At 37.3% G+C, this 25,927-nt stretch overlaps 6 protein-coding genes and 1 long non-coding RNA gene across 11 annotated transcripts; 3 read left to right on the plus strand and 4 right to left on the minus strand.

Annotated features, from left to right (window-relative positions):
- Window positions 1-308: 308 nt before the first annotated feature.
- On the plus strand, window positions 309-3,019 carry LOC149678162 (motile sperm domain-containing protein 2-like). The gene is made up of 8 exons (XM_089836174.1): window positions 309-639; window positions 712-858; window positions 1,257-1,343; window positions 1,867-2,021; window positions 2,120-2,180; window positions 2,307-2,345; window positions 2,632-2,756; window positions 2,862-3,019. Exons 1-8 carry the CDS (start codon window positions 558-560, stop codon window positions 2,901-2,903), a joined length of 738 nt encoding a protein of 245 aa, XP_089692300.1. The 5' UTR covers window positions 309-557; the 3' UTR covers window positions 2,904-3,019.
- Window positions 3,020-3,327: 308 nt separating this feature from the next.
- Window positions 3,328-5,567, minus strand: LOC149678163 (ceramide synthase 1-like). Of its 2 annotated transcripts, none has more exons than XM_089836172.1 (6): window positions 5,456-5,567; window positions 5,078-5,354; window positions 4,573-4,729; window positions 4,158-4,500; window positions 3,935-4,088; window positions 3,328-3,553 (listed from the first exon to the last, which is right to left on the minus strand). In XM_089836172.1, exons 2-6 carry the CDS (start codon window positions 5,309-5,311, stop codon window positions 3,461-3,463), a joined length of 981 nt encoding a protein of 326 aa, XP_089692298.1. In that variant the 5' UTR covers window positions 5,312-5,354; window positions 5,456-5,567; the 3' UTR covers window positions 3,328-3,460. The 2 variants fall into 2 exon arrangements, with proteins under 2 accessions (XP_089692298.1, XP_089692299.1); XM_089836173.1 differs by having other exon boundaries at window positions 5,078-5,327; window positions 5,456-5,557.
- Window positions 5,568-5,790: 223 nt separating this feature from the next.
- Window positions 5,791-9,366, minus strand: LOC149678164 (fatty-acid amide hydrolase 2-A-like). Of its 2 annotated transcripts, XM_089836171.1 has the most exons (9): window positions 8,808-9,366; window positions 7,849-8,068; window positions 7,391-7,600; window positions 7,202-7,321; window positions 6,991-7,145; window positions 6,808-6,906; window positions 6,460-6,736; window positions 6,017-6,330; window positions 5,791-5,924 (listed from the first exon to the last, which is right to left on the minus strand). In XM_089836171.1, the coding sequence occupies exons 1-9, from the start codon at window positions 8,994-8,996 to the stop codon at window positions 5,916-5,918; spliced, it is 1,593 nt and encodes a 530-aa protein (XP_089692297.1). In that variant the 5' UTR covers window positions 8,997-9,366; the 3' UTR covers window positions 5,791-5,915. The 2 variants fall into 2 exon arrangements, with proteins under 2 accessions (XP_089692297.1, XP_089692295.1); XM_089836169.1 differs by lacking the exon at window positions 5,791-5,924 and having other exon boundaries at window positions 5,969-6,330.
- Window positions 9,367-12,156: 2,790 nt separating this feature from the next.
- On the plus strand, window positions 12,157-13,509 carry LOC149678165 (uncharacterized). Its single transcript, XR_016366252.1, has 2 exons — window positions 12,157-12,392; window positions 13,403-13,509. It is a non-coding gene; the product is annotated as an uncharacterized LOC149678165 (long non-coding RNA).
- Window positions 13,510-16,742: 3,233 nt separating this feature from the next.
- Window positions 16,743-19,121, plus strand: LOC149678166 (uncharacterized). Its single transcript, XM_089836997.1, has 6 exons — window positions 16,743-16,771; window positions 16,869-16,995; window positions 17,462-17,579; window positions 17,651-17,877; window positions 18,460-18,707; window positions 18,851-19,121. The coding sequence occupies exons 1-6, from the start codon at window positions 16,743-16,745 to the stop codon at window positions 19,119-19,121; spliced, it is 1,020 nt and encodes a 339-aa protein (XP_089693123.1).
- A 271-nt stretch (window positions 19,122-19,392) lies between these two features.
- On the minus strand, window positions 19,393-21,728 carry LOC149678167 (uncharacterized). The gene is made up of 7 exons (XM_089837088.1): window positions 21,520-21,728; window positions 21,384-21,450; window positions 21,121-21,294; window positions 20,660-20,795; window positions 20,380-20,600; window positions 20,021-20,301; window positions 19,393-19,932 (listed from the first exon to the last, which is right to left on the minus strand). Exons 2-7 carry the CDS (start codon window positions 21,426-21,428, stop codon window positions 19,692-19,694), a joined length of 1,098 nt encoding a protein of 365 aa, XP_089693214.1. The 5' UTR covers window positions 21,429-21,450; window positions 21,520-21,728; the 3' UTR covers window positions 19,393-19,691.
- Window positions 21,729-22,218: 490 nt separating this feature from the next.
- On the minus strand, window positions 22,219-25,124 carry LOC149678168 (uncharacterized). Of its 3 annotated transcripts, none has more exons than XM_089837090.1 (8): window positions 24,959-25,124; window positions 24,408-24,484; window positions 24,272-24,338; window positions 24,011-24,184; window positions 23,634-23,769; window positions 23,353-23,573; window positions 22,994-23,274; window positions 22,219-22,918 (listed from the first exon to the last, which is right to left on the minus strand). In XM_089837090.1, the coding sequence occupies exons 1-8, from the start codon at window positions 25,019-25,021 to the stop codon at window positions 22,678-22,680; spliced, it is 1,260 nt and encodes a 419-aa protein (XP_089693216.1). In that variant the 5' UTR covers window positions 25,022-25,124; the 3' UTR covers window positions 22,219-22,677. The 3 variants fall into 3 exon arrangements, with proteins under 3 accessions (XP_089693216.1, XP_089693217.1, XP_089693215.1); XM_089837091.1 differs by lacking the exon at window positions 24,959-25,124 and adding an exon at window positions 24,576-24,840; XM_089837089.1 differs by having other exon boundaries at window positions 24,272-24,484.
- Window positions 25,125-25,927: the final 803 nt, after the last annotated feature.

A 25,927-nucleotide genomic window follows, 5' to 3' on the forward strand; every position in this document is an offset into this window, starting at 1 on the left:
CCACGCAAGCTGCAACGCGCAACGAGATAGATTATTAGCCAGGCAATAATCGTCATACATAATGATTAGGCTAGTTCTTTCCACGAAATCCACGTAGATAAGTTGAGAAAATGGCGGATGGAATGGAATTACACCCTCGGTTAAGCTATAAGATGTGTCATATGAGGAGCTCATTAGTTACTTTAATCCTAAGTTTGGTATAAAAGCTATGACTCATATGAAAGTCGTTCTTGTCAAATACTCAATAACACGATTATCGGACTAGATTCATGACTGAATTTATTGAAATGATTGATTTGACGATTCTTATAAGACTATTCCGATAAGAACAGTTTCAAGAAAATTAAAACAGATAACATTCTGTTCCTATAGTAGCCAACAAAACTTCGTAACCAACTTCTTTATACCAAAAGGTTTTTCAAATATTTTCAAAATAGGCTTAGGACAAAGTATATAAATATTTTTCCATAACAAAATCCTAAATATAAATTTTAGAAATAGTTGATTAACTATTATAGTTTTCAACAATAAGTCTCAACTGAGAGAGAGATGAAATTATGGATAAACAAAAATGCAAGAAAGATACTAAACAAGATGTTGAAACTTTACGAAAAAGATTCTTTTGTGATGTTGAACCACGTGAGTCCATCGATGTATACCGTCCTCCACATTATATGTTATTTCTAAACTCATACGAGGCTATCATTTTAGATCTTTACGAAGAAGTGGATTTGATGTTATTTCGTAAAGATGACGCGTACTGTGAAAGGTTCTTAGCTCACCATCAAGGTGATATTGATAAAGCTTTGAACATGGTGAAAGAGGCGTTCAAATGGAGGAAAGATTTTATTGTTAAAGGTAACAACAGGAATACATTCAGCTAATAGATAGAAATCCCTTGTGTAGCCCTTTTCTCAACGTATCTAGGCGGGTTTTATGGGTGGAGCTAGACTAATCATTATGCATGACGAATTTTACCTCGCGAATGTTTATGTCGCTACGCGTTGAACCTGGCGCGCACCCGACCTCGTGTTGGTACCGACCAATGAAATCACAGTTAGAAAGACGTCAGAATTTTGACGCGTGACGGATAGTACTTAAGCCCGGCCCACAACACCCGCATAGAAACCAACACGGGGGGTAAGGGGGAGCAATAATTCCTATTAGCTATATGTATTCCTGGAAACAAACATAAGTCTATTATGCAACGGCTCCCATAAGTGAGAAACGACACGATTAACCGCGATATTTTTCAGGTATTACGGAAGATTCGATACCAATTGAATTAAGAAAAGCTGGAATTCTTACCAAAATTAATTATGATAATAAAGGAAATCCTATTAGTAAATATATCATTTTAATTGAAATGTTAATTTAAAAGAGAGTAAATCAGCTAGGACTAAGGAACTCACTGGAGGTAACGCCTTTCATGAACATAAAAGCGAATAACCAATATTGAATTAAGAAATGTTCATGGAAAAGGTGTTGTTGAGCTCCTTACTCCTAATTAGTTCTTGGAGGAACGAGGTGAGATGGAGTGGTAATCTTCATACCTATAACGAAACCTCTGCACCCCATCTATGGAACGGCATGAAGTGCTCCCAGCATCCTCAGTGGCGTTTTGGTAGATTTGTACGGTACAAAACGTCTACGATGCCCCCCGTATCTTAAAAATCAAAGCTAATTCGTGAGAGGAAGCTTCTATTTTTAAAATGGCGTTACAAGGCCAGCACTCAACCCTTAGCAGGGTACTCTAAGCAGGGTACATTCCGCTCATGGGCCACCAACAATTCTACTCCATTTCACATTTTTCCTCCATTGTTAATTGGTTCAAGGATCTACAACTGAAGTTACGCTTTTCATTAGTTCTGTTGAATTTGAAACTTCACAGAAGAGAATCTAGAATGGTTCACGAGTTTAAACGGGGTATCATTTTTACTGTTGAAAAATCTCTAAGCCTGTCTCCTAATAAAGCTCTGACTTTTATGTTTGACTGCGACGAAGCTTGTTATTCCAATTTCGTAAGTGCTTAGTAAATTCACTTTAAAGCGCCCAGAACAAATCTACAGGATCAACAAAGAATAATTTCTAATGCGTAATACTCCATCTTCCATCTTAGGATTTAGAAATGGCCATGTTCATTATGACAATTTTTCTAAAGTACTACCCAAGTTCGTTAGGTAATAAAAAAGTTATTTGCTTGATACATTTGAATTCTTACCCTTGGGTTTAATTGTTAATCATTTTCGATTCTTATAAATAAATAAAATCCCGATAATTTCAAAATAATTCTACTAATTTGACAGAAAACGTTTTGGTTTATGCCATGCCTTGGATTTATAACGGTAAACTGTTCATTAACTTGCAGAGTTGTATGAATTTAATCGGTTTAAATACTTTTCATTTCAATTTTCTAATTAATTCTAAACGATTGCTCCTGATTATTCAATGATTCTCGAATTTTTGATATCGATTATAATTCGATCTCGTAAAATTTAAAATTTAAAAGTTGTTTCGATTAATCGTTTCGAAATAAATGCATTCGTGTTTACCGATTTTTCGTACACTCATAAAGTATGGTTTCTATGTTAGTGATTAACGATTTGATATTTTTGAATTATGTTTTCAAAGCCGTATGGAAAGTTTTTAAGCCTTTGATACCAAGACATCATCGACGTCTGATTGCTTTCGTCAACCAGGAAACTATCAAGAATTATATTGACGAAAAATTCTTACCAGCAAGAATGGGTGGAAAGGTTTGAACTTTCGATTATTTAACGAGCAACTGTCAAACAAATGGGTTGGGTTAATCGAAGATCTGGTACAAGCTGAATATCCTAATAAACGTTTCTCCCCCATAGGATACCACAGTTTTCAAATATGAACCAGGGCAATGGGACTGATTCTCTTAAAAAGAAGTGCATAATACATATTTAGTCATTGTTTAGTTATGTTAATATTTTAATCCAAAGATATAAATTTTGTTCAAGTGTGAAATAAACTTTAAATACGTCAATAAGAGTTCTACTATGAATTTAAGTAACTCATACCATAGACAAATAACATAATGCAAAGCAGTCCATACTCAAACTGTAGTTCATTATATAAGAGAAACAAACACCTCAGGTACAAGAGGGGTCACCTTCTTGGGTTATATCCCTCTCACCAAGAAACACCACTAGAGGCAGTGCGAGTCTAGCCAGCCTCCCTTCGCGTGTAGTGAACGCGGGCTCCGTCTGGCGTTGCCTTTTGGCACGAGGTAAATAACCCATGTAGGCGGTCTCCTCCTGTGTGTTGGTTTCTCTGCAAGTTTCTGTCTGCCTATTGTAGACACATTTTTTAAATTCTTAGTTGATTTTAATTAGTGATATAAAAGTTATATTTATATATATGATAACAATAGTGTTTGTTCACGAAGAAAATGTTAAATAAAGCATAATTAAGTAATTAACTTTCATATTTAATTTTCCTTGGATTTAACCTCTGCGCAGTAGATATCATTGAGATTATTCGAACCAGATCTGGCTACTTTGTAAACCGTGTTAATCAGCATCTAAATTAATTAAGAAAGTAATTAAAGATTGAAATAAAATAGAGGTGATATCAGAAACAAATCAGAAAAAGTATTGGAAGTGACCAAAAATTATCTTTGGAAAAAAATGTAGAAGTTACCCTTCCGCCCAAGAATACACAAGTCATGAATGAACTACTTTTCGCTATAAATAAAATTGCATCTTGCATTTGAGTTTCTGGTGCTGTAACTCTGATGTTTCACAATAATCCGCGACCCTGTGACTAATGCCTCTTGAAGAGGGGGTTACTTAATTACTAATTGGCTTAACTGGTATCACGCTGCTACTGTAAGCTTAGTGTAAAGTGACGTAGATAAAACGAGACAGATTCTCGAAAGAGCGTTCGGTATCGGTATACTTACGATGAACCAAAAAATGTTCAAAGCTTGAAAAATGGATTTTCCATAAGCATATAAATATAAGTAAGGTAATTTTGACGATATGTTTTTCTTCTTGGCAATAGGGCCCAACGTGTACAGAACCTTCATTGGGTACCAATACAGTCGAAAGGCCACCCTTTGAATAATTAAAAACATAACAATTAAAAACTTTTCGTAATTTCTATTCGTGGTAAACTGTTCATACCATGAAATCAACAAGAGAACAACGATAGCTTTCATGCCGTGTTGAACGTATTTCACATTGGGATGTTTCCACTGTTTCAACTGCACTAGAGTTAGTAAGAAAAAGAGTGGGATTGACGTGGCGTTCATGACGAAGGTTGTTATCATTCCGATATGATGTAAACGTAAGACGTAAGTAACGCAGGACAAAAAGAGCGTCAAGACGTGATGAAATATGGCGGAATTAGTGTCATTCCTACGCTCCTCGAAGAACATAATGGACACCATTTCGTTAACGTAAAATCCAAATGTAATCGCAACAATCGGAAACCATTCGCTACCCACTGGTTCGGATAGACTCCATCCTACAACGTAATAAAAGAGTACGATTAAGCCTGCTCCGTTGAAGCATATTTCGCATCATGAGGTTCACTTACCGTCCCAAGTACTACTTGGACACTGGAAGAACTGCGATTTGAAGAATATGTAACGAACCGCAAAACCTACTACAATTGCCGTTGATAAGAAATACCACGCGTGTTCGCAAAATAGTATTTTTTTCTTTTGTGGGATATCAATATCTTTCACAAAATTCTATTAAAATTAAATTACTAATTAATATTAGGAAATTATATATTGAAGTTGTTTCCAACTAATAGACCATTTCCAAAAGGGGTGGAGCTAGGAGTCGTCAGCTTTATATAGCGTTAAGAGGGAACATCCGGAGGGTACGTGGACAACAAAGACTTTATATAGGGGTTCAACGTTACCAGTCCTGCACCAAAGTCCTCGTTGTTTCAAGTCATATCAAACGTCTTTGGAATTGGACCACGTACCTATCAATGTTTTTTCTTGGGAAAACTCTGTACCTCCGACTTTTGAAAAAGGTCTAGTCATCGATCCTTGAACGAAACAACAACAGTGACTAATTTTGGTACCCACCCAAAATACACGATTTCTCAAGAACAACCCAAGAGCCAGCCAAACGATAGCTGCTCCCAAAACGTAGAGGACTTCACTGAATTCTATACGATTACTCCAATCCACTTCAACTTTCTCATTAGGACTAATTGGGTTTTCGTTTAAAATGGGTTGAACGAAAAAGTCTATCATTTCCCGAAAGAATTTCCCTGTACTTGGTTCCACTTCCCATTCACACACTCCACTCGCATTCATTTTGAATTAATTAACACTATTTTAAATTAATTCTTAAAACAAACTGTATTTAACGAAAAAGAATACGCGTTTAAACTAGCTCCCCGAGATAAATGAGCACGGGAGGCTCCGTTTAGATATTATATAAACTTTATACTGTCTAACCTGAAATAGTTATCAGTGCCTACTGAAGGGAAGTTCGTCGACGTTACCAGTTAGGGCGATATCAACGCCTTTGGTATGAATAAAAAGGCCATGATATTTTGCTACAACAACGTTACGCAGCTGTGGATGAAGGGAGACTATATAGGGGAGTCGATTATGAAAAAGGAGCTATTTTTAGAGAGTGGGGCATATAGATTTAACTTAACCCCTTAGAGACACTCCCTGCCAGATGTTGTTATTATGCTGAAATTTTAATCGTGGCCTTTGTATCATACACGTTTCGCTTATCGAATTTGACAGGAAGTAAACGCACATGTTAGCAGACTTGTTTTTGGGTTTAGACAGCGTTAGTTCATCACTCCGGAAATGGTTATGGGATAGCGTATTTTGATTAAATTTTCAGACGGTAGGAATTGGTTTGTATCAATCGTTTCCTGTAAATACATCCGTCATAGTGGGTTCATGAAACCTAAAACGTAACACGATAAAATGGTGGGAGTCAAAACCCGTTGCTGCTTTTACAAATGCTCTGTTTTAATTTTAAAACATATTCTACAGTACTTTGGATGGACTCTGCCATCCTCCGAAGCCCTTTTCAATGGCCCTGGCTACGGCCATAGTAACGCGATCGTTGTAACGGTATCCCACGACTTGCACTCCCAAAGGCAAACCTTCTTTGCTCAAACCAATTGGACACTGAGTAACGGGCAAACCAGTTAGGTTGAAGGGAACCGTGAATGAACAGTTGTTCATTTTCAGGAATTGTTCTTGATGGTAGTATGGTTGTTCGGGAAGGTTTGGGTAAATCAGGACACCATTGTTCCCCAATATGTCCTTCAGTTCTTTGTCCATGCGATCGACCTTCTCATTCATTGCTGCAACCATTTTGTAAAATTTTGATTCTTTAATTAAAACCCCAAGCCAACACTGACCACCCAACTTTGTCACAACTCAAAAATACAAGATAAATTAATCGGATCACAGGCTCTGTACTAAGGTCTTACCTTGAACCATTGACGGTTTTAAAGTTAGAAAGAACTTGGAGTAGGTCAAATAGACGAGGCAGTTGAGGCAATGGGTTGAAACTCTCAGTATCCATTTAAAATATTCCCATGGCAAGTTGAAATGTTCTGGTCCCTGTCCACTGACCATCTCAAACATCGAGGAAGCGTTGGAGAAAACGTACTTGGAGAATTTGCAAGTCATAATGTCAGACGTTAACTCTTTCGCCACAACCTTAGTTGCATGGTTGCCAGTGACACTTTCCAAGTAAGTAACAACCTAAGATGTCCACGCGTAGTTGTAAACATGAAAGGTGACCGATTAACATATAAGTGACTTTTTAAACTTGCCTTTTTGATTCCTTCTTCTAATTGTGCATCAACTGGAGCGATATTATAACCACTTGGATATTTGTCAGTGTAATAGACTCTGATTTTCTTCAAATCAACCTAGATTGCAGTACAAACATTTAATCTTAATCTATGTAAATATAACGCCGGGTGCCCTTGCCAAATCAATATGTAGTTTTTTACCTTTTCGTTCAACTTGAGCAAAGCGTTGTCTTCTGACATGATCTTCATGATGGGTAACAAGTCTTCAGCACGTTTGCAAAGAGGTCCAGTCACGTTGAACTCGTCAAGGTCATTTTTGTACGATGAAGGCCACTGACCCTTGTTGGATACAACCTCTATAGTGCAAGCGAACGTGTTTAGCCGTAACCTCACCTGTTTACGAAATACATACTTCTAGACGGTTTATGTCCAAAGACACCCGAATAGTAAGCGGGCATTCTAATACTTCCGAAAATGTCATTCCCCATTCCGACAGGTGAAGCGGCTGCACCAGTAAGAGCACCTTCCCCGCCTAAATAATAATACATATTTATTACGAATTATCCATTAGAAAAGACTTATGATTTTAAATTGTAATTACCACTACTTCCGCCACAAATCCTAGTGAGATCATAGGGGTTGTTGGTCCTTCCATAAAGGGTATTGCTCGCGTCAAACCACATACAGTACTCGGGTGTATTCGTTAAGCATAATGGAATAGCCCCGGCTTGTCTCATTAAAGCCACAACTTGACTGTCTTCTTTGGTACGGTCACCTTTCCTCAAAGCCACACCGGAATCCATAATCATACCTGTTCCACGAATTAGTTGTCAATTGAACATTACATTAGCAACTTGTAGAGAAACCAACACAGAGACGGGAGGCCACCCTCTTAGGTTATTTCCCTCGCGCGAAGAATCTCCGCTAGAGACAGTGCGAGTCTGACTAGCCTCCCTCGGCGTGTAGTGAACTTGGGTTCCGTCTGGCTTTGTCTCTTGACGCCAAGAAATTAACCTAAGAGGAGTATTTGTGCATAAAGTATTATGTAATTGGACGCACCTTTAATTCCAATAGCATTTTTGCTGGTGAATGGCACGCCAAGGAATGGTTTTTCGTTGGCCAATTCCTCCTCGGTCTTATTGGTCTTGGCAAGGTACTCGTCAACAGCGATGGCATCTTTAATGGCTGCCGCAAACCTATCTTCGACAACTGCGTTCACAGCCGGATTCACGTCTTTGATACGGTTGATATGTGCTTCGACTACTTGTTTCGAAGTGAGCTGCAAGAAAGTGGATCAAGCTTTATTTCAAACCCTGTATTATTGTTCTAAACTCCTTGAACATCTAAACTTATTTAGTAGAATGTTGTTCTAATAAAGACAAGTATCATGAACTTGAAAATTTATCCTTTCATTCCGGTACTACAGAACCAATATGAAATCTCCCTGACTTGATGAAAATTTTAAAATTCCCAAATATTTTAAAAATCAAAATACCTTGAACTTTCCAGGACTCTTAAAAGGCTGTGTTAAAAGGTTTGTAAAGAAGGCATCGGCGGATGGATAAAAATTATTTGAAATACGTCACAAGCAACACGTGACTGAGTTAAGGCGTGGTTCAAAGAAGAATATTTAATTTTATATCGAAAACTATCATTTCGGGGAATTAGCGCTGCAATCTCGCGAAAAACCAAGGCTACGTGTCCATTCAAAGTTTTCAAACTTCATTGTATCTTGGCCTCACGTGGTGCCTGTGACGTATTTCAAAAACTTCATAGCAACCCGTCGAAACCTTCTTTACAAATTTAAATAATCTGAAGTGAGGAAGTATATGGAAATCGCTGATTACGATTCACGTTGTCTCTAGGCCATCGAAAAATATTTAATGTAACCCTCTCATACCACTCCTTAACTGCTAACAAATACTTTATCTTATTAATGGCGCCGGCGGACATTAAACGGTGCACCAAATGTTGTAAACCATGGCACAAACTGGCAATTATCTTTTACAATGACTCACTTTCTTAGATCGTATTTTATATGCTAGTCCGACGGCTGACTCCAAAAGCAATCTGTCTTTAATCGGAGGTAAGGCATTGCGTTTGGACCCAATTACAACCGTTAGCACCTTATGAAGAATTACTTGAAGAGTTCGACCAATTATTCCCAGAACAAACAAGAATTTGCGACTTCCTTCGTAACTAAACATCGTGGAAACAATTTACAATACCTCCTTGCACGGTTACCCTTCGTAACTGATAAGAGGCCCTGTCTCAAGTGTCAAAGTTACTTAAATATTAACAGAAGAGGCGCGAAAAAAATTTGAGTCGTAAACAAGGGCAAAAATCATTACGCGATACTCCGTGTGGTTTCCAATCTGCTAAGGTTGTACTGCACCCATCAACGATCTAAGGCTATACAGTGTCTCGCGAAAACTATAAAGTTACGAACAGTGCCATACCGAGATCTGGGAATTTTTAATTTGAATATTAGGCAGCCAAACGCGGAGAGTGTCAACAGAGGCGTACAACAAAGAGCGAAGTTACAAAAATGGATGGAGCCTAAATACTAACTACCACACTGCTCGTCTTGAGATATCACAAGAGATAGCGGTATCTGTACCAGTAATTGGGTACAACTTTAAGTTACGGAGATATGGTCTCCCAAATACTGGCCCCTAAAATAACGAAATAGTCAGAAAAAATTCAATAGATTTCGATCAAAGAACGTTATCGAGAGAAGTGTCTACTATTCCGTAGAAGAATCACGGAACTACATAACTAAAGTACTAAGAGGCTACAGAGTGTCATCCTTCTTCTATTATGCCCTTCTGCTCTATCTTATCTGAAACGATAAACGTGATTTGTTATAAACTTATTTTCTTTTTCAAGGTTAAAATATTTCTTTATTCTCAGAAATAAGTACTTTTAGTCTTGAACTCACGGAGAGGGAGACGATATTATAAAATTAATATCATACAGTTAATATTTCAGGGACAAACTAGAAATAAATAAAAATATTCCACCCAAATGACGTAAGATTAAATATGGTTGACGAGGGTAACGTCACTAATTTAACACTAAATAATTTCAAAAATTATTTTTAATTATTGAAAGACATTTTTAAAGTCTGTGTCGAGGACTTTTTAATTGTTAAAGTGGACCTGCAAATATTGTTAAAGTGGATCTACATTTATTGCGACTTGAGTTCAGTGAGCTTAGGGCAGGGATAGATTTAATTTTAGAAGTAGGAATGGAGAACGGAACGGTTAGTATTTACTTCAGTCCGACTCATAGACCACCCAGTATAGAGCCCCCCTCCTTCCAACACGTAACGAAAAGTTTAAATTATCTTATTGGCTCACTTAAACTACGTTTTGATGACGTTGCTGACGGGGACGGCGAAAAATACGCAATTCCTTTTTACCTCTGTCACTATGACCCTCCCGCCTCTTCTTTCATACCCCCCTCCGTCCCGTGGAAAGGGGTCCGGGACTATGACGCGCGCCCAGATTACTCTGTTCTCCATTCCTACTTCTAAAATTAAATCTATCCCTGCTTAGGGCCACTATTTTCAAGCATTTGTAATGGGAAATGTCAAAAGTAAATTTATTACGCTAATTAAGTTCATATAGAAAGATACGTGTTTTTTGTTTGCAACCAACGAAAAAGTCACGGTTTCGCTTGATGAGATTTCCGACACTGTATTTGTAAAATTGTTATTCCGGATTTTTAACAGGAAACACGCTATGATAAAACAATATCGATGTAACAATTGTAATGATCGTGTCAATACAAGGTGAATTACCTTCGTGATATCTTTCTTACAAACCACCTACGCATTCCTTACTAATAGATACGGTTGAGTCATGTGAATTTGTTACAAATTCAGATCCTAAACATATTGCCAAACGCAAATGGTAAGAATGGGAAGTAATGAAGCACTGAAGTGTAAAGAAGGCATCAGCTGGTGGGTAAAAATTATCTCAAATACGTCATAGGCTTGTGAATGAGTAAGAGAAGCTAAGTTTTATTACGAAAACTGCGACTTGGGGAAATTGTCGAAAAACAGGACTAGGGTGTTCAGGCCCACCCAATCTATTCGTAGTCTTTGTATCTTGGCGTCACGTGGTGCTTGTGACGTAGTCAAAATTGTTCTATCTCCATTTTCCCACAAGGGCCACTCTTTTCGAGTTATGATTTGAGTGTTTTAGGGATGACCCCTTAATTAAAGTAAATTATCAAGCATTGTCTTTCAGTTTCTTTATTAAATTGAAGGGGTCAAACGTAAAATATTCAAATCATAATTCGAAAAAAGTGACCCGGACAGCTAAATCATCATAGAACATTTTTGATTCAAAATCTCCCAAAGAATATCCCCATTAATTTGAAACATAATGTATATAAAGAAACATTTCTGTAACTTTCTAATTAAAGCTAATAAATAACAACTAAATTACAGTATAACTTATGATGACTAACTTTACGTGGAAAAGACAAAGAAAACCACCGCGATTCCAAGAAATTAATTTGCTTTTAATTGGTCTTGAATTCTATCATTGTATTTCTTTATAAGGGATTTTTTTTTGGTGGGATGCGTCATTCGCAATTAAAACTGTATATTTAATTAGCGACGGAAGTTTAATGAGGCTTATAATGACTCCTCCCTTAAGGAGTGTAGCAACAAAATTTCGATAAATTTATTTTACGAAAGAGTGGTTTCACGGATATGCTTTGACATAGCAGTTAGCTTATAAATAATAAAATTTTGATATAAATAGTGATGGAAAACAGAGTGGACCCATCATTCGAACTTTAGCCTGCAACGTTTAAAGTTTGAGGACATTCAGCAAGGTAAATACATTTATTTTTAATTGATAGTGTCACTGAACTATAGTTAAACTTCATTTTAAACCTACTAACTTTTCATGATCTCTTATTACAAAATAACGAGCATTTGATCAGTCTTAAAAATAATCAAGGACTACTGCGCCATCCGCCATTTTTTTAGTGGCGTCTGCTAGCCAGAACCTCTGACCCCTTACCTCCAGGGCCAGAAATTAGGAATATTTCGATTTCTTATAGGACATGTGTCCACTGATCCCCTCTTTGATTGGGGAATTTATAGGACATTGTCCACTGGAGTGTGCAAAAATAGTGTCACATCTTCATAGCCAAGCTATCAAAACTTCGGAAAAATTTACTGGACAGTAATCCCCTTAGTTTTTAGAAAAATTATTGGACATTTTAAATTTTTATCGGACAATGTCCTGTGCTTATTTCCGGCCCTGCTTACCGCTCTCAGTCTGTGATAATTCAACCAATCCCGTGGGGGTAAGAGGTTCGATTTAGCAGACGCCACTCGGGGCTCAAAAATATATTTGCACCTTCGTAGGTTTTAATATGTATTTCTGTCCTTTCAGATTCGTTTAAAATTATCATACATCAAGGATCAAGATGAACTGCAAATACATTATTTTGGGTCTCGTTCTATTGAGCATCGTGTCTGTGGTTGTCGAGGGACAATGCGACCCTTGTCCCCAAGGAAACAGATGGCTCAACTACAACATTGTCCGGTGTTGCAAATTTCAAAACAAGTGCTGCGGGTAAGAGAGTCTCCGATTACATTACATTCTTTTAGCCGAAAAAGTGTGCGAAATATCTATAAATTGAGACGTTAACATAATGAAACGCGCGTGTTAACTAGGCCTTATCTAGATGGAGAAAGGGGAAAATACGTCACATGGTATTTGTCGTCCGATAGAAATTTATAACCCCACGTCATTTAGTTATTTAATTAGAAATATAGACTTAACCCGTAAGCTCTGGCAGTAAATAACTTAATAACGCAATAATTTCATTAATATTATAATTAGACGCAATTGCAATTGGACCTTATGTTATACAGGGTGTTTTGAAAGATATGTCAGAAATAAAGGGGGATGTTGTTTGGTCGATTTTGAGTCGAAAATGTTCTCTTACCAGGGATAGATTTAATTTTAGAAGTAGGAATGGAGAATAGAGTAATATGGGCGCGCGTCAAAGTCCCGGACCCCCTTCCACGGGACGGAGGGGTGTGAAAGAAGAGGCGAGTCATAATGACAGAGGTAAAAAGGAATTACGTATTTTTCGCCGTCCCCGGTAGCAACGTCATCATAACGTAGTTTAAGTCAGCCAATAAGATAATTTAAACTTTTCGTCACGTGTTGAAGGGAGGGGCTCTATACTGGGTGGTCTTTGAGTCGGACTGAAGTAAATACTAACCGTTCAGTTCTCCATTCCCACTTCCAAAATTAAATCTATCCCTGATTCTACCACAAAGCCCACCGTTTATAAGTTTAGATTAGAGTGCTTCAGGGATGACTCCTTCATTAAATTAATATTGTCATTGAGTTTCTTACTTAAATACTTCAATCTTAAATCGAAAACAGTGTCACTTGTGGCAAAATTTCGTAAAACATTTTCGACTTGAAATCGTTCAAAAAACACGGTACTGAATTTCTAACAGGCCTTTTTAGAAACATTCTGTACATAACATAACACGCATCGAAACATAAACATTCGCGCACCGACCTTTTCTCTTAAAAACAAAATTCTCATTACTTTGAACACGCAGAGGCCAAGATAATTACAATTTGGAGACTCAGTGGACTCGAGCAAGCAAGAAATGAAGAAAAAAATCATTATATGGATTAATGGACTCTTGAGCTATGAAGGTTTTTCTGTTTCCATGAACCAAGTTTTACAAAAATAAAGTTTCTCTTATTTAATTAACATTTCTGGTGTTTTCTTGAATTATTTTTGAGCATTTTGTATTTTATATCAACGTCTTTACTAAGGTTTCAGTGTCGTAGGTCAGGCAGATCGAGGGTTTCATTACAAAGGTTTCAGTGTCGTAGGGATATGTACATCAAGGGTTTCTTTACAAAGGTTTCAGTGTCGTAAGTCAGGTAGATCAAGGGTTTCGGTTTCAGGGTCGTAGGTCATGTAAATCAAAGGTTTCAGTGTCGAAGGTCATGTAAATCAAGGGTTTCATTACAAAGGTTTCAGTGTCGTAGGTCATGTAAATCTAGGGTTTCGGTTTCAGGGTCGTAGGTCATGTAATTCTAGGGTTTCGGTTTCAGGGTCGTATGTCATGTAAATCAAGGGTTTCTTTAACAAGGTTTCAGTGTCGTGGGTCATGTAAATGAACGGTATCATTACAAAGGTTTCAGTGTCGTAGGTCATGTAAATCAAGGGTTTCATTACAAACATTTCAGTGTCGTAGGTCATGTAGATCAGTGCTCACTATGTAAATCGATTTCTTTTTCTTTTTCGGCTTAGATTTCAAGCTCTTGAATCATAACATAAACCTTATCTTATGAATATTAAATGTAGTATTGATTTAAAGCGCTATACACGTATTTTCCGCTCTAAGTTCAGTGTGAACAACTTAATTAGTTATTCAAAAGTTCGTTAAGGTTCGCGTGTTAATGTTCTTAATGTATTAATACTCTTACACTTTTCGGTGTTGTTTTTCCCTTCAATACTGAAACACATTTTCAAAACCTTAAAGCGCTGGAAACGAAATTTTGCCTTCAAAAAGGTAAGACCTAAAATTAATCTTATTCGATTTAAGTTTAAGTATAGGTGTGAAATTTGAAAATATAACGAATACAAGTGTTTCCAAAAATGGTAATTATTGGATCGAAGTGCAGTGTTATGGTTCGAAGGGAAATCAATTTCCAGTTCTACGACATCTTCCCTCAAGGGAAGGCCAACCGTTTACAAGTTATGATTGTTAGAATGTTTTAGGGATGACCACTTAGAACTTATTCAACTTATTTAGGGTGTGTCTTGGGGTAAAATGTTACAAAACATTTTCGAGTCATAAATTCCCATAGAACTCACTCTCCTTCGGTCCTTTAATTACCCTTTTTCAAAGACCTTGCATATTAACGTCTACAGTAACGACTTCTTGCGTGTCCTCAAGCGAAACGAATGCTAGATTTGCACGCAGTTTCGGAAGAATAAATATAAATTTCAGAGTGTTCATTTTAAGTCGGCGTCCGTCGCGTTAAATAAGGTTATACTTTCAATCGATCCGTTGACCAGTTAGGTTAGGCTACGTTTGTTCGTTAAACCAATGGTTTTTAACAAAAGCGCGTAAGGAAGAAGGTAAAAATACCTGTTGCTAGTGTTTAATTTTCAACGCTATTGGGATTGCGTTTATAGCTACAAATCGCGCTTTTCTAATTCCTTCATTCTGTACGTTAGCTAATCGAAATTATTGGGAAAATATAGAGTCGACACAGAGAATTAATTCTCCATCGCGTAAGTATGAAAGTTCGCGAAGTACTCTAGTAAGCTTGACGTCAATAAAGAGATATGATACAATCAATCATCTTTCACAAAGCATGAAGGCAGAATAATAATTCTCAGTGTAACCTGTACAGTTCTTGATTAGTATTTTTATTACTCATCCAATCAAAAAGCGAACATGTAAAACCTTCGTGTGCATTTTAAGACACGGACGGGAAAAGTAAAGTCTAAGATTAACTTTCAAATTGCTTCAGCGAAGTGACTAGCAATCGCAATTGGTCGGTAGTAATGCACGGTATTCAGACAGACTTCGTGAGCAAAGCATTTAGGAATATTTTCGATTGGAAAACAAGCTAATTGCTTCACTAACTGCAAAATAGGAACTTATTTTGAAGCTGTAGGAAGTGCTCAGAAAAAGCTGTGTATTGTTGAAGTGGGTTTATTGAAATATTTTGTTTTTGTGTCCATCATACAGAAAATGAATTTGCAAGTGAATCCTTGTTTTGGACAACATTTGAGGATAACATTCATTAAGGTAAGTAAAGTCAGGAATACATACAGCTACTGAGAATGATTGTGTACGTGCCATTTTGTTAACGTATCTAGAGGGGTTTTGTGGGAAGGGCTCTAGACTAATCATTATGCATGACGAGTTTCATCTCGTAAATAATCTAAGTCGCTGCGCGTTGTACCTTGCACGCACATAGGAACTCGGGTTGCTATCAACCAATGAAATCGTAGCTAGAAAGACGTGAACCAGAATTATGAGGCGAGTGAGTTCCCAAGCCCGGTATACCCACGAAACCCACTTAGAAATATGTGGGCACAGTAATTCCAATTAGCTGTATGCATTTCTGATACAGTTGAATAAATTTAATCAAATTTAATGTGATTAATTCTGATGATTTAAAATAACGATTAAATCTTATCGTACCTTTAAGTCTATTCTACTAGATTTTAAAATAGGCCAAAGTGGTTCAATTATTCTTTCTGGTTTCGAAGCCAATCTCTTGAAAATTCTTTCCTCAACTTTAAATTTCACGTAAGGAAGTTTATGTTCCTTAATTCAATTAATTTAAACGTGTTTATAACTGTAATTTACAGGTACACGTTACACGAAACTAAGAATTCAGACTTCGGAAGACGGTTAAAAAATGGTACTTGGACTGGAGCTGTTGGACTCGTGGCAAGAAATGTACGTTTTCCCATAAGTATATATACCTTTCCATTAATTGCTTGAAGAGAAACCAACATAGTAACTTTTTTTTCGAAGGAGATGGACATAGCATTGACAAAATTAACAGATACGTATCAAAGAAGAAGTGTGATTGATTTCAGTCAGCCCTATACTTTTGACAACAAACATTTTTTCTTGGGAAAGCAAACTTTTGATAAACCAGCAACCTTCATGTTTCTTAGTCCTTTCAAAATAGAGGTCAGTTTGAAAATTTATTTTCTTACTAGCAATATTACATGTATGCGATTGTCTTGTTAGTCCCAGTAAGATCTCGAGATTTTTCAGCCTGAGACTCTGATTATTTGAACTCTGGGGCAGTAGGTCTCCGGATTATTTGGTATGTAAATACCATCTCTGAACTATTAGGTTTTGAGATAGTCTAAGGTCTCGGGAATATTTTACGTTGGGACAGTTTGCAATGCCTCGGGATTATTTGGCCAAGGGACAGTAAGGTCTAGGAATTATTTGGCCTTGAGACAGTAAGGTCTTGGAATTATTTGGCCTTGAGACAGTAAGGTCTTGGAATTATTTGGCCTTGAGGCAGTAAGGTCTGGGAATTATTTGCCTTTGAGACAGTAAGGTCTCGGAATTATTTGGCCTTGGGACAGTTAGGTCTCGGAATTATTTGGCCTTGGGACAGCTTGGTCTCGGAGTTATTTGGCCTTGAGACAGTAAGGTCTCGACATTATTTGGCCTTGGGACAGTTAGTTCTCGGAATTATTTGGCCTTGGGGCAGTTAGGTCTCGGAATTATTTGGACCTGGGACAGTTAGGTCCCGGAATTATTTGGCCTTGGGACAGTAAGGTCTGAACTTGGGACAGTTTGGACTCGGAATTATTTGGTCTTGAGACAGTTTGGACTCGGAATTATTTGGTCTTGAGACAGTTTGGACTCGGAATTATTTGGTCTTGAGACAGTTTGGACTCGGAATTATTTGGTCTTGAGACAGTAAGGTCTCGGAATTATTTGGCCTTGAGACAGTTAGGTCTTGGAATTATTTGGCCTTGGGGCAGTTAGGTCTCGGAATTATTTGGCCTTGAGACAGTAAGGTGTCGAAATTTCCTGGTCATGGGATAGTAAGGTGTTGGAATTATTTGAAATTGGGACAGAAGGTCTCTGGAATTACACTTCTTTCAGGTTTGGGTTTTGCTTTTCATGACGGTTGCTAGCGTCATGATTTTCCTGTGCCTCAACTTTCCACGTGAAAAACCAGACAGATTTTGGACGGTTTGTTACGGAGTGATACTTTACAGAGGTATTACGTTGGTCAAAAAATTTCATCTAAACGGGAAAAGTCAATAACAATTAACAATAAATAACTTTCAGGATTTAAAGTGAAATTTCGAAAGAAGGCCAATATTTTTATCCGTTCAGTTTGGCTGGTGTCACTCGTGTTTCTTATAAGTTTTTACAACAATTCCTTAACGGCGTCAACCAGCATTCATAAACAAACAACTATCAACACCATCGAAGAAATGAATAAATTTCTACGGGGAGGAGACATCATACTTCTTCTGCGACAACGGAGTTCAGTCGTCGACTTCATTCAATCGGTCTGTAAATGTAACTAAATACAATTAGAAATAATAGTAAGTGAGGCATTGGTAGAGTTGTGAGTCGGTACTTACCGTTAATAACTGTTTTTATTAATTACCATAATTTCACATTTCTCAGGTTTTATGTTCTTATTTATACTCTATAATTAGCCCGCTATTATGCTTCCATACTTTTTTAACCAGGGATAGATGTAATTTTAGAAGTGGGAATGGTGAACAGAGTAATGTGGGCTCGCGCAAAGTCCCGGACCCCCTTCCTCGCGACGGTACGGGGGGTATGAAAGAAGAGGCGGGTCATAACGACAGAGGTAGAAAGGAATTACGTATTTTTCGCCGTCCCCGCCAGCCACGTCATCAAAACGTAGTTTAAGTGAGCCAATAAGATAATTTAAACTTTTCTTTACGTGTTGGAGGGAGGGGCTCTATACTGGGTGGTCTATGCGTGCAGTAAATAATAACCGTTCTACATTCCTACTTCTAAAATTAAATCTATCCCTGATATAACTAAATCCAATCTTCATTCAGACCTACTCCTTGAGATCTAGCTTTTAAGAATGTACCGTTTATTCTTCATTGCAGATGAACAATGAACAAGGCGAACTGTACAGAAGTTTGACAACATACGTCAATCAGTACGGACCAAATGAACTTCGAGAGACGGCCGAAGGAGATATTGCCATTATAACTGGGGAAAAACAATTGCAATTGTATCTCGATCAACACGGTCTTGATCTCGAATACAATATGGTCAAAGAACCATTGTACTTCTACAACACCGCACTGGGCCTTACGAAGAATTTTACTTGCAAGGCGGTCCTTAATAGCGTGTAAGTTGAATTTCTTTCGAATAGACCACAAAAACCTGAAGACTCGATTACGTACTAAAGGGCTACATTCAGACCGAATTACTTTCCTTGTTTTCAGTTTTTGTTCTTCAGGTGATGATCATGTGATAATCATTTTATTACAGAATTAGAACGATGATGGAAAGTGGATGCGTTCTGAAATGGGAGAAGGATCAGATGACGCAATCAACATTGAGAAAAATGAGAAAAATGTTTCGGGACAAAAAGATACATTACATTCGACTATCCGATTTGAAAACAACTTTTCATTTATGGTTAATTTGTTTGTCCATATCGGCAATACCAACCCTTGTCAATTGCGTTAAAAGAGGCATCATCATCGTTTGTATTAAAATCAAGAGAAAAATATTTCCAACATCTAAAATGTATTCCTAGATAAATTAAATTTATAAGGATTTATTGTAACGTTATTGGTTGATAACTAGGAAGATATGATTGGGATATTTTAATTAGAGAATTCTTAACCTAATATATTTCTAAACAGAGAATAAACTGTTGAACTCGTTACTTTATCTTTCGGCTTAGAGAATATTTAGTTTTCGTGGAAGATCGACTTAAACAACACCTGAGATAGCTGCACCGCCCCTGTTGTGTTGGCTTCTCTAATGGAATTAATATAATGGTCTATTAACAATAAAAGTGAATCGAATTGAGACAACTTTTTATTTGATCAGTGAATTAGGTTCAAAAGGTTAGGAAAGGTAAATGGACAGTTCGCCGGTGACGATTTAAATCGCGTATTTAAATTAGATTGATTTTTATCAAATATTTTTAGATTTATTTAGCACTGTCCCAATAATGATTCGTAACGGTAATTCTCTTTTACTATCGATGCATTAAGTTAAACGTCACCGAAATTTATTTGCACAACCGAGTTAAATATGCCATTGTTTATTTTCGTATTTAGTGCAATTAAAAGTAGCTAAGCACATGTATTTCGGTAATTTAATAATGTGTTTGCAAAATCTCCAAACACGATTTAATGAACCAAGGCAGTAACTCCAGAAGCATTACGAGACCACAAAACATGTAGCCGTGGCCCAAGAACCAGAAGGCTATCTGAGTGTCCTTTAGGGTTATCGGGGCTATTTCTTGCTGCGGTTTGACCCATTTAGCCTTGTCCAGTTTGTAAGACGATACCAGTAACAAGTTATCAAAAGGCTTCGTTTCGAAGGCGATAGATGTGCTATGAAATATAAAGACTTATTGCGTAACTACAGTGTACTCAAAATACGCGTATTGCACTCATAATTGAATATTCTAGCTATGCTTACTATAAACGCACGATTTCTGAAATTTCTCGATCACTATTGCCTTTATCGCTGAGATAAAGCACAAGTGGTAGTGTTTCTCCAAATGCATGGTTAATGTACAGCTTCTTCTCCTTGATATCAGCGGAGTCAGTCAAGGTATAGACGACTTTGAGAGTTAAATCATCCAACGCTAAGGTCAGTTTTCCGTCAATTATCTCATCCCATAAATCGAGATCAACTAAATCCGCAGCTTCCCCACGTCGAATTCGATTCGCAAAGTTTTGTTCACGAAATTCGGACAACTTCGAAACAAACCAAAAGAAATAATACAATCATAGATACAGGCATCCTTTCTACATTTCACGGATTTCTATACTCACGTAATTCATGAAAGTCATAAAAACACCAGTTCCAGGTATGGCCCACATGGGTGTGTTGGTTTTCAATCTCCAATCTTCGTAGTTGTTAATGTACAGGTACTTGATATTGTAAACGTCTGTTTTGAAAGTACAGGAGATGACGGCGCTCAAAAACAAGGCTCCTAAAATCCAAAATCCGTAGACGAGTCTCCAAGATACGTTCTCTGACGGTCTCGAGACAGCTAAAGACAAATGTTTCGATTTCAGAAGTAATTAACTTTCGTCGTGGTAATACACTCACGTTCGAAAAAGTAGATGAAGATGAGATCCCATATGTTTATCAACATCTCAACGAACACCTTCACTGGACTCCTTCGACGCCAAGTGGTCATGATCAGAGCAACCACGAAACTGAAGCCGAATAGAAGTGTAAGAACCTAGAATTGAAACCCAAAGTGTGATCAGTTCTGAATCCCATTTCCCTCGTTAATATCATATAAGTTCATAAGATATGTTCCATAAATTTGTCATCAGTTACTGACGTAGGTTAAGTCATAGATTCTCGTGAAGCGACACCTGATGAGGTGCTGTCAAAGGCTTAGTTCAGACTAATTAGGATGATGGAAGTAATGTGAAACCGAGTGTAGGCAATTCTCGCTTGTCGTTCACGAACTAGTTCTCAGTAAGTCTCTAGCATTACGAAGTTTACTTAGTGTCATACTTATGGGACAAATCTTATAAACTTATGGTAATGCTATATACCAGTTGACTAGTTGCGAGAAAATTAAAGGAATAACTATCGCTTGCAAACGGAATTGAGCTGAAGAATAGGATGTTCGTCTCTGAGATGGTGTTGGTTGGAAACCAACCTTCGTAGTTAGCAGCGCCCTGTAGCATAGTCATATGCAAAACGATGTCCAAATCCTTTTGTATTTCCTGTAAATTTGAGACGAAACTTAGATCGAAACAGATCAGTTCTAATCTGCGTAAACATTCGTTTCGATAGAGGTGCTGAATTTTCCCACCTCCGAGTTTTTAAGTGCTCCGTTTTCTTCATGGATATCAGTCATAGGAGAAATGGACTTGATAAAGCTAAGGAAGGTAAAGAATAGTCGGGTTAGATAAAATCGAAAATTTCTCAAGGCGGAAATTGTCACATACCACACGTTACATGCTCTTTCAATAAAAGGCAGAAAATACGTCACAAAAGCTTGTACGAATTCCAATATTATTGTTTCCTATATAATAACACTAAAATCAAGATCCAGAATTATTAACAAGAGTAAATAGGAGAGAGTATTTTTTGACCAAAGTATTACACTCTCTACTATTTTCTCTTGGTATTAATCTATATTTAAATAAGTTCCGACTGACTGATCCAAGGCTCAGCTAAAACTAGCTTAAGTGAGAGGTTAGAAATAAGTTATAGAACGAATTATCCAATTCGTCTCCCAAAATTACGTTCAGTATCAGAAACTAAAAACTTTGTTTACTGAACAACATTCAACCAATTCTATAGACCTAAAAGATACCGGTTGAGTTTACCCTATTGAATCACTGTGTGGTTTAGGGTTTACATACGCCACCATCTTTTAAAATGGCGGCCAGAACTTTAACTACAACATTCTGACGGGACTTAAGGTCTGAACCTTTGAATTAAATAACTGATATTTACCTGTATTATCACAGCGTGAATCGTTTTCTTTCCGGAACAATTAGAGGACGTTTCGTCCTCCATTGCGGAATGAATCCGCAAACGACTTTCGGGTTTTTACCTTAAAACTTAACTAAAGACCAAACGCGTGCTCCATGTCCTTTTTCCAAAGTATCGCTGGCTGTTTCCCTAATTTATGAAAGAGGTTATTGATCTGCTTGGCTTTTATTCACTTAATTAAAAGTAACAGACGCGAACCCGCAAGATAATACTCGAAGGGACCAGTTTGCTCTACTATTATATAATGGGTATTGTTATTGATTTGTTTGGCTTTTAATTTACTAAGTGAGGTAAGGAGCGTGCGCAAGGTATCCAAAGTATCACGCGCAGTTTCCTTATTTAATTTGAAACGATAATAAACAATTTTCTTTTTGGCTTAATTAAGCAAATGGTCCAGCGTCACGGGAAGTTATTTGCAAAACCGACACAAGTATGCCATTGTCTATTGTTGTTAATTTCTATAAACAATAAATTTAACCAATCGTATTTAGTACAATTTAAAGTAGCGAAGCACTTGTATTTCGATAGTTTAATAATGTGTCTGCCATTGTTTATTTTCGTATTTAGTGCAATTAAAAGTAGCTAAGAACTTGTATTTCGGTAATTTAATAATGTGTCTGCAAACTATTGAAACACGATTTAATGAACCAAGGCAGTAATTCCAGAAGCATTACGAGTCCACAAAACATGTAGCCGTGGCCCAAGAACCAGAAGGCTATCTGAGTGTCCTTTAGCGTTATCGGGCCAATTTCTTGCTGGGGTTTGACCCATTTAGCCTTGTCCAGTTTGTAAGACGACGCCAGTAACAAGTTGTCAAAAGGCTTCGTTTCGAAAATAATGGACGTGCTATGAAATATAAAGACTTATTGCTCTACCACAGGGTTTACAAAATACACGACTGAATATTTTAGCTGTGCTTACTGTAAATTCATTATTTCTGAAATTTCTCGATCACTGTTGCCTTTATCGCTGAGATATAGGACAAGTGGTAGTGTTTCTCCAAATGCATGGTTAATGTACAGCTTTTTCTCTCTGATATCAGCGGAGTCAGTCAAGGTATAGATGAGTTTGAGAGTTAAATCATCCAACGCTAAGGTCAGTTTTCCATCAATTATCTCGTCCCAAAAATCGAGATCAACTAAATCCGCAGCTTCCCCACGTCGAATTCGATTCGCAAAGTTTTGTTCACGAAATTCGGACAACTTCAAAGCAAACCAAAAGAAATAATACAATCATGGATACATGCATACTTTCTGCATTTCATGGATTTGTTTGCTCACGTAATTCATGAAAATCATAAAAACACCAGTTCCAGGTAGGACCCACATGGGTGTGTTGGTTTTCAATCTCCAATCTTCGTAGTTGTCAATAAATAGGTACTTGAGGTTGTAAACGTCTGATTTGAAAGTACAGGAGATGACGGCGCTCAAAAACAAGGCTCCTAAAATCCAAAATCCGTAGACGAGTCTCCAAGATACGTTCCCTGATGGTCTCGAGATAGCTAAAGACAATATGTTTCGTTTTCAGAAGTAATTAACTCTCGTCATTTTAATACGCTCACGTTCGAAAAAGTAGATGAAGATGAGATCCCATATGTTCATCAACATCTCAACGAGCACCTTCACTGGACTTTTTCGACGCCAAGTGGTCATGATCAGCGCGACCAGGAAGCTGAAGCCGAATAGAAGATTAAGAACCTGGAATTGAAACCCAAAATATGTTCATTTGAGGATCCCCTTTCCCTCGTTAATATCATAAGTTCATAAGATATGTTCCTTAAATTTAACATCAGTTACTAAGAGCCTGTCATGAAGTGACGTAGGTGAGGTCATAGATTTCCGTGAAGTGACGCCCGGTGAGGCGCTGTGAAAGGCTTAGTACAGACTAAATAGGAATTCTAGCCTCGTTCTCGAACTAGCTCTCAGTCTTTGTCATTACCAGTTGACTATTTGCGAGAAAGTTGAAGGAATAACTATCGCTTGCAAACGGAATTGAGCTGAAGAATAGGATGTTCGTCTCTGAGACGGTGTTGGTTGGAAACCAACCTTCGTAGTTAGTAGGGCCCTGTAGCATAGTCATATGCAAAACGATGTCCAAATCCTTTTGTATTTCCTGTAAATTTGAGACGAAACTTAGAACGAAACAGATCAGTTCTACCTTGCGTATATTCGTTTCGTTAGAGGTAGTGAATTTTCTCACCTCCGAGTTTTTAAGTGCTCCGTTTTTTTCATGGATATCCGTCATAGGAGAAATGGACTTGATAAAGCTAAGGAAGGTAAACAATAGTCGGGTTAAATAACTTCGAAAATTTCTCAAGGCGGAAATTGTCACATACCACACGTTGGATACTCTTTCAATAAAAGGCAGATAATACGTCACAAAAGCTTGCATGAATTCCAATACTATTGTTTCCTAAATAATAACACTAGAATCAAGATCCAGAATTATTAACAAGAGAAAATAGAAGAAAGTATAATACTTTCCAAAAAAAGCAATATCTAACCTTTAGCCTAATGATTGGCTACTTGATGTTTTGACCAAAGAATTATAGTCTCTACTATTTTCTCTTGGTATTAATCTATATTTTAATAAGCTCTGACTGACTGATCATCGCTCAGCTAAAACTAGCTTAAATGAGAGGTTACACATAAGTTACAGAATGAATTATCCAATTTGTCTCTCAAAATTACGATCAGAATCAGACACTAAGAACTTTATTTACTGAAAAACATTCCACCAATTTTATAGAGTTTATCCTATTGAATCACTGTTTGGTTTTGGGTTTACATACGCCACCATCTCTTAAAATGGCGGTCAGAACTTTAACCAAAACCTCCTGACGGGACTTCGCATCTGAACCTTTGAATTAAATAACTGATATTTTACCTCCATTATCACAGCGTGAATCGTTTTTATTCCGGAACAATTGGAGGACGTTTCGCCCTCCATTACGGAATGAATCCGCTAACTCCGTACAGATTTTTACACCAGCGGATATGAGACGGCTGCAAATCGAAACGAAAATTACTATATCACGTGCGGAAAAGGACTATATCTCTCCGGATAATGCTGGGCTGTAGTTTTAAAATTTCGCCCATGCGCAGAGAGAGAAAAAATACGATTTTTCGTTTCACTCACAAGGTTAGGGGGGAGTGAAGTGACCCTAGACGCAGGGGCGACGTACTTGACATTTACATTGCTACACGTTAGCAATCTTATCTTATTTAATTCTTTGTAAATCTTCGAAATGTTTTATTTAAACAAAACCACAATCAGGGTTTTTTGCAGGAACCCATGGCAAAAAGTTAAAAAACAGGAAAAAAGTGGCAAAAAATTATCAAAAACCTTTCCCCGAGGAAAACCATATATCAGAGTTAACTAGAAATGCTAACTTTGGCTTTGTATTTGTCATTCGTGTTATTATAGGTCTTAAAGCAGCTAATATGTCTCAACCTTTTTCAGTTTTATAACATTTATTGTGTTTTAAACGTTCGAACGGTTTTGTCCTCCATATTTATACAGAGAATGTAACCTTCATAAATCTAAACAGCTATGCGCTAGACAAAAGAATCTTACATTTTAGTGTTGGAACTCTATCATTGAAATGCACATTTTGAGATTATGGTAACGTGAAAGTAATGAGTTCAACTCTTACCTCAATTATTCACAATACATAAATATTTTTCATGTTGACTGATTTGAAAAGTGTAGCCTAATAGAAACAAGCGTGATTTTCCGAATGTTATTCAACACGGGAGACAAACATTTAGTTATATTTGGTGTTACTTGATTCGCAATAAGCGACGCGACTCGCCAGCAGCCAGGCACTGTCTAATAATATTTCGCAAAGTTGAT

Source organism: Phalangium opilio, unplaced genomic scaffold, assembly GCF_054372755.1.
Source record: "Phalangium opilio isolate 3A_F unplaced genomic scaffold, DU_Popi_V2 ptg000042l_1, whole genome shotgun sequence".
NCBI classification, from domain to species: Eukaryota; Metazoa; Arthropoda; class Arachnida; order Opiliones; family Phalangiidae; genus Phalangium; species Phalangium opilio.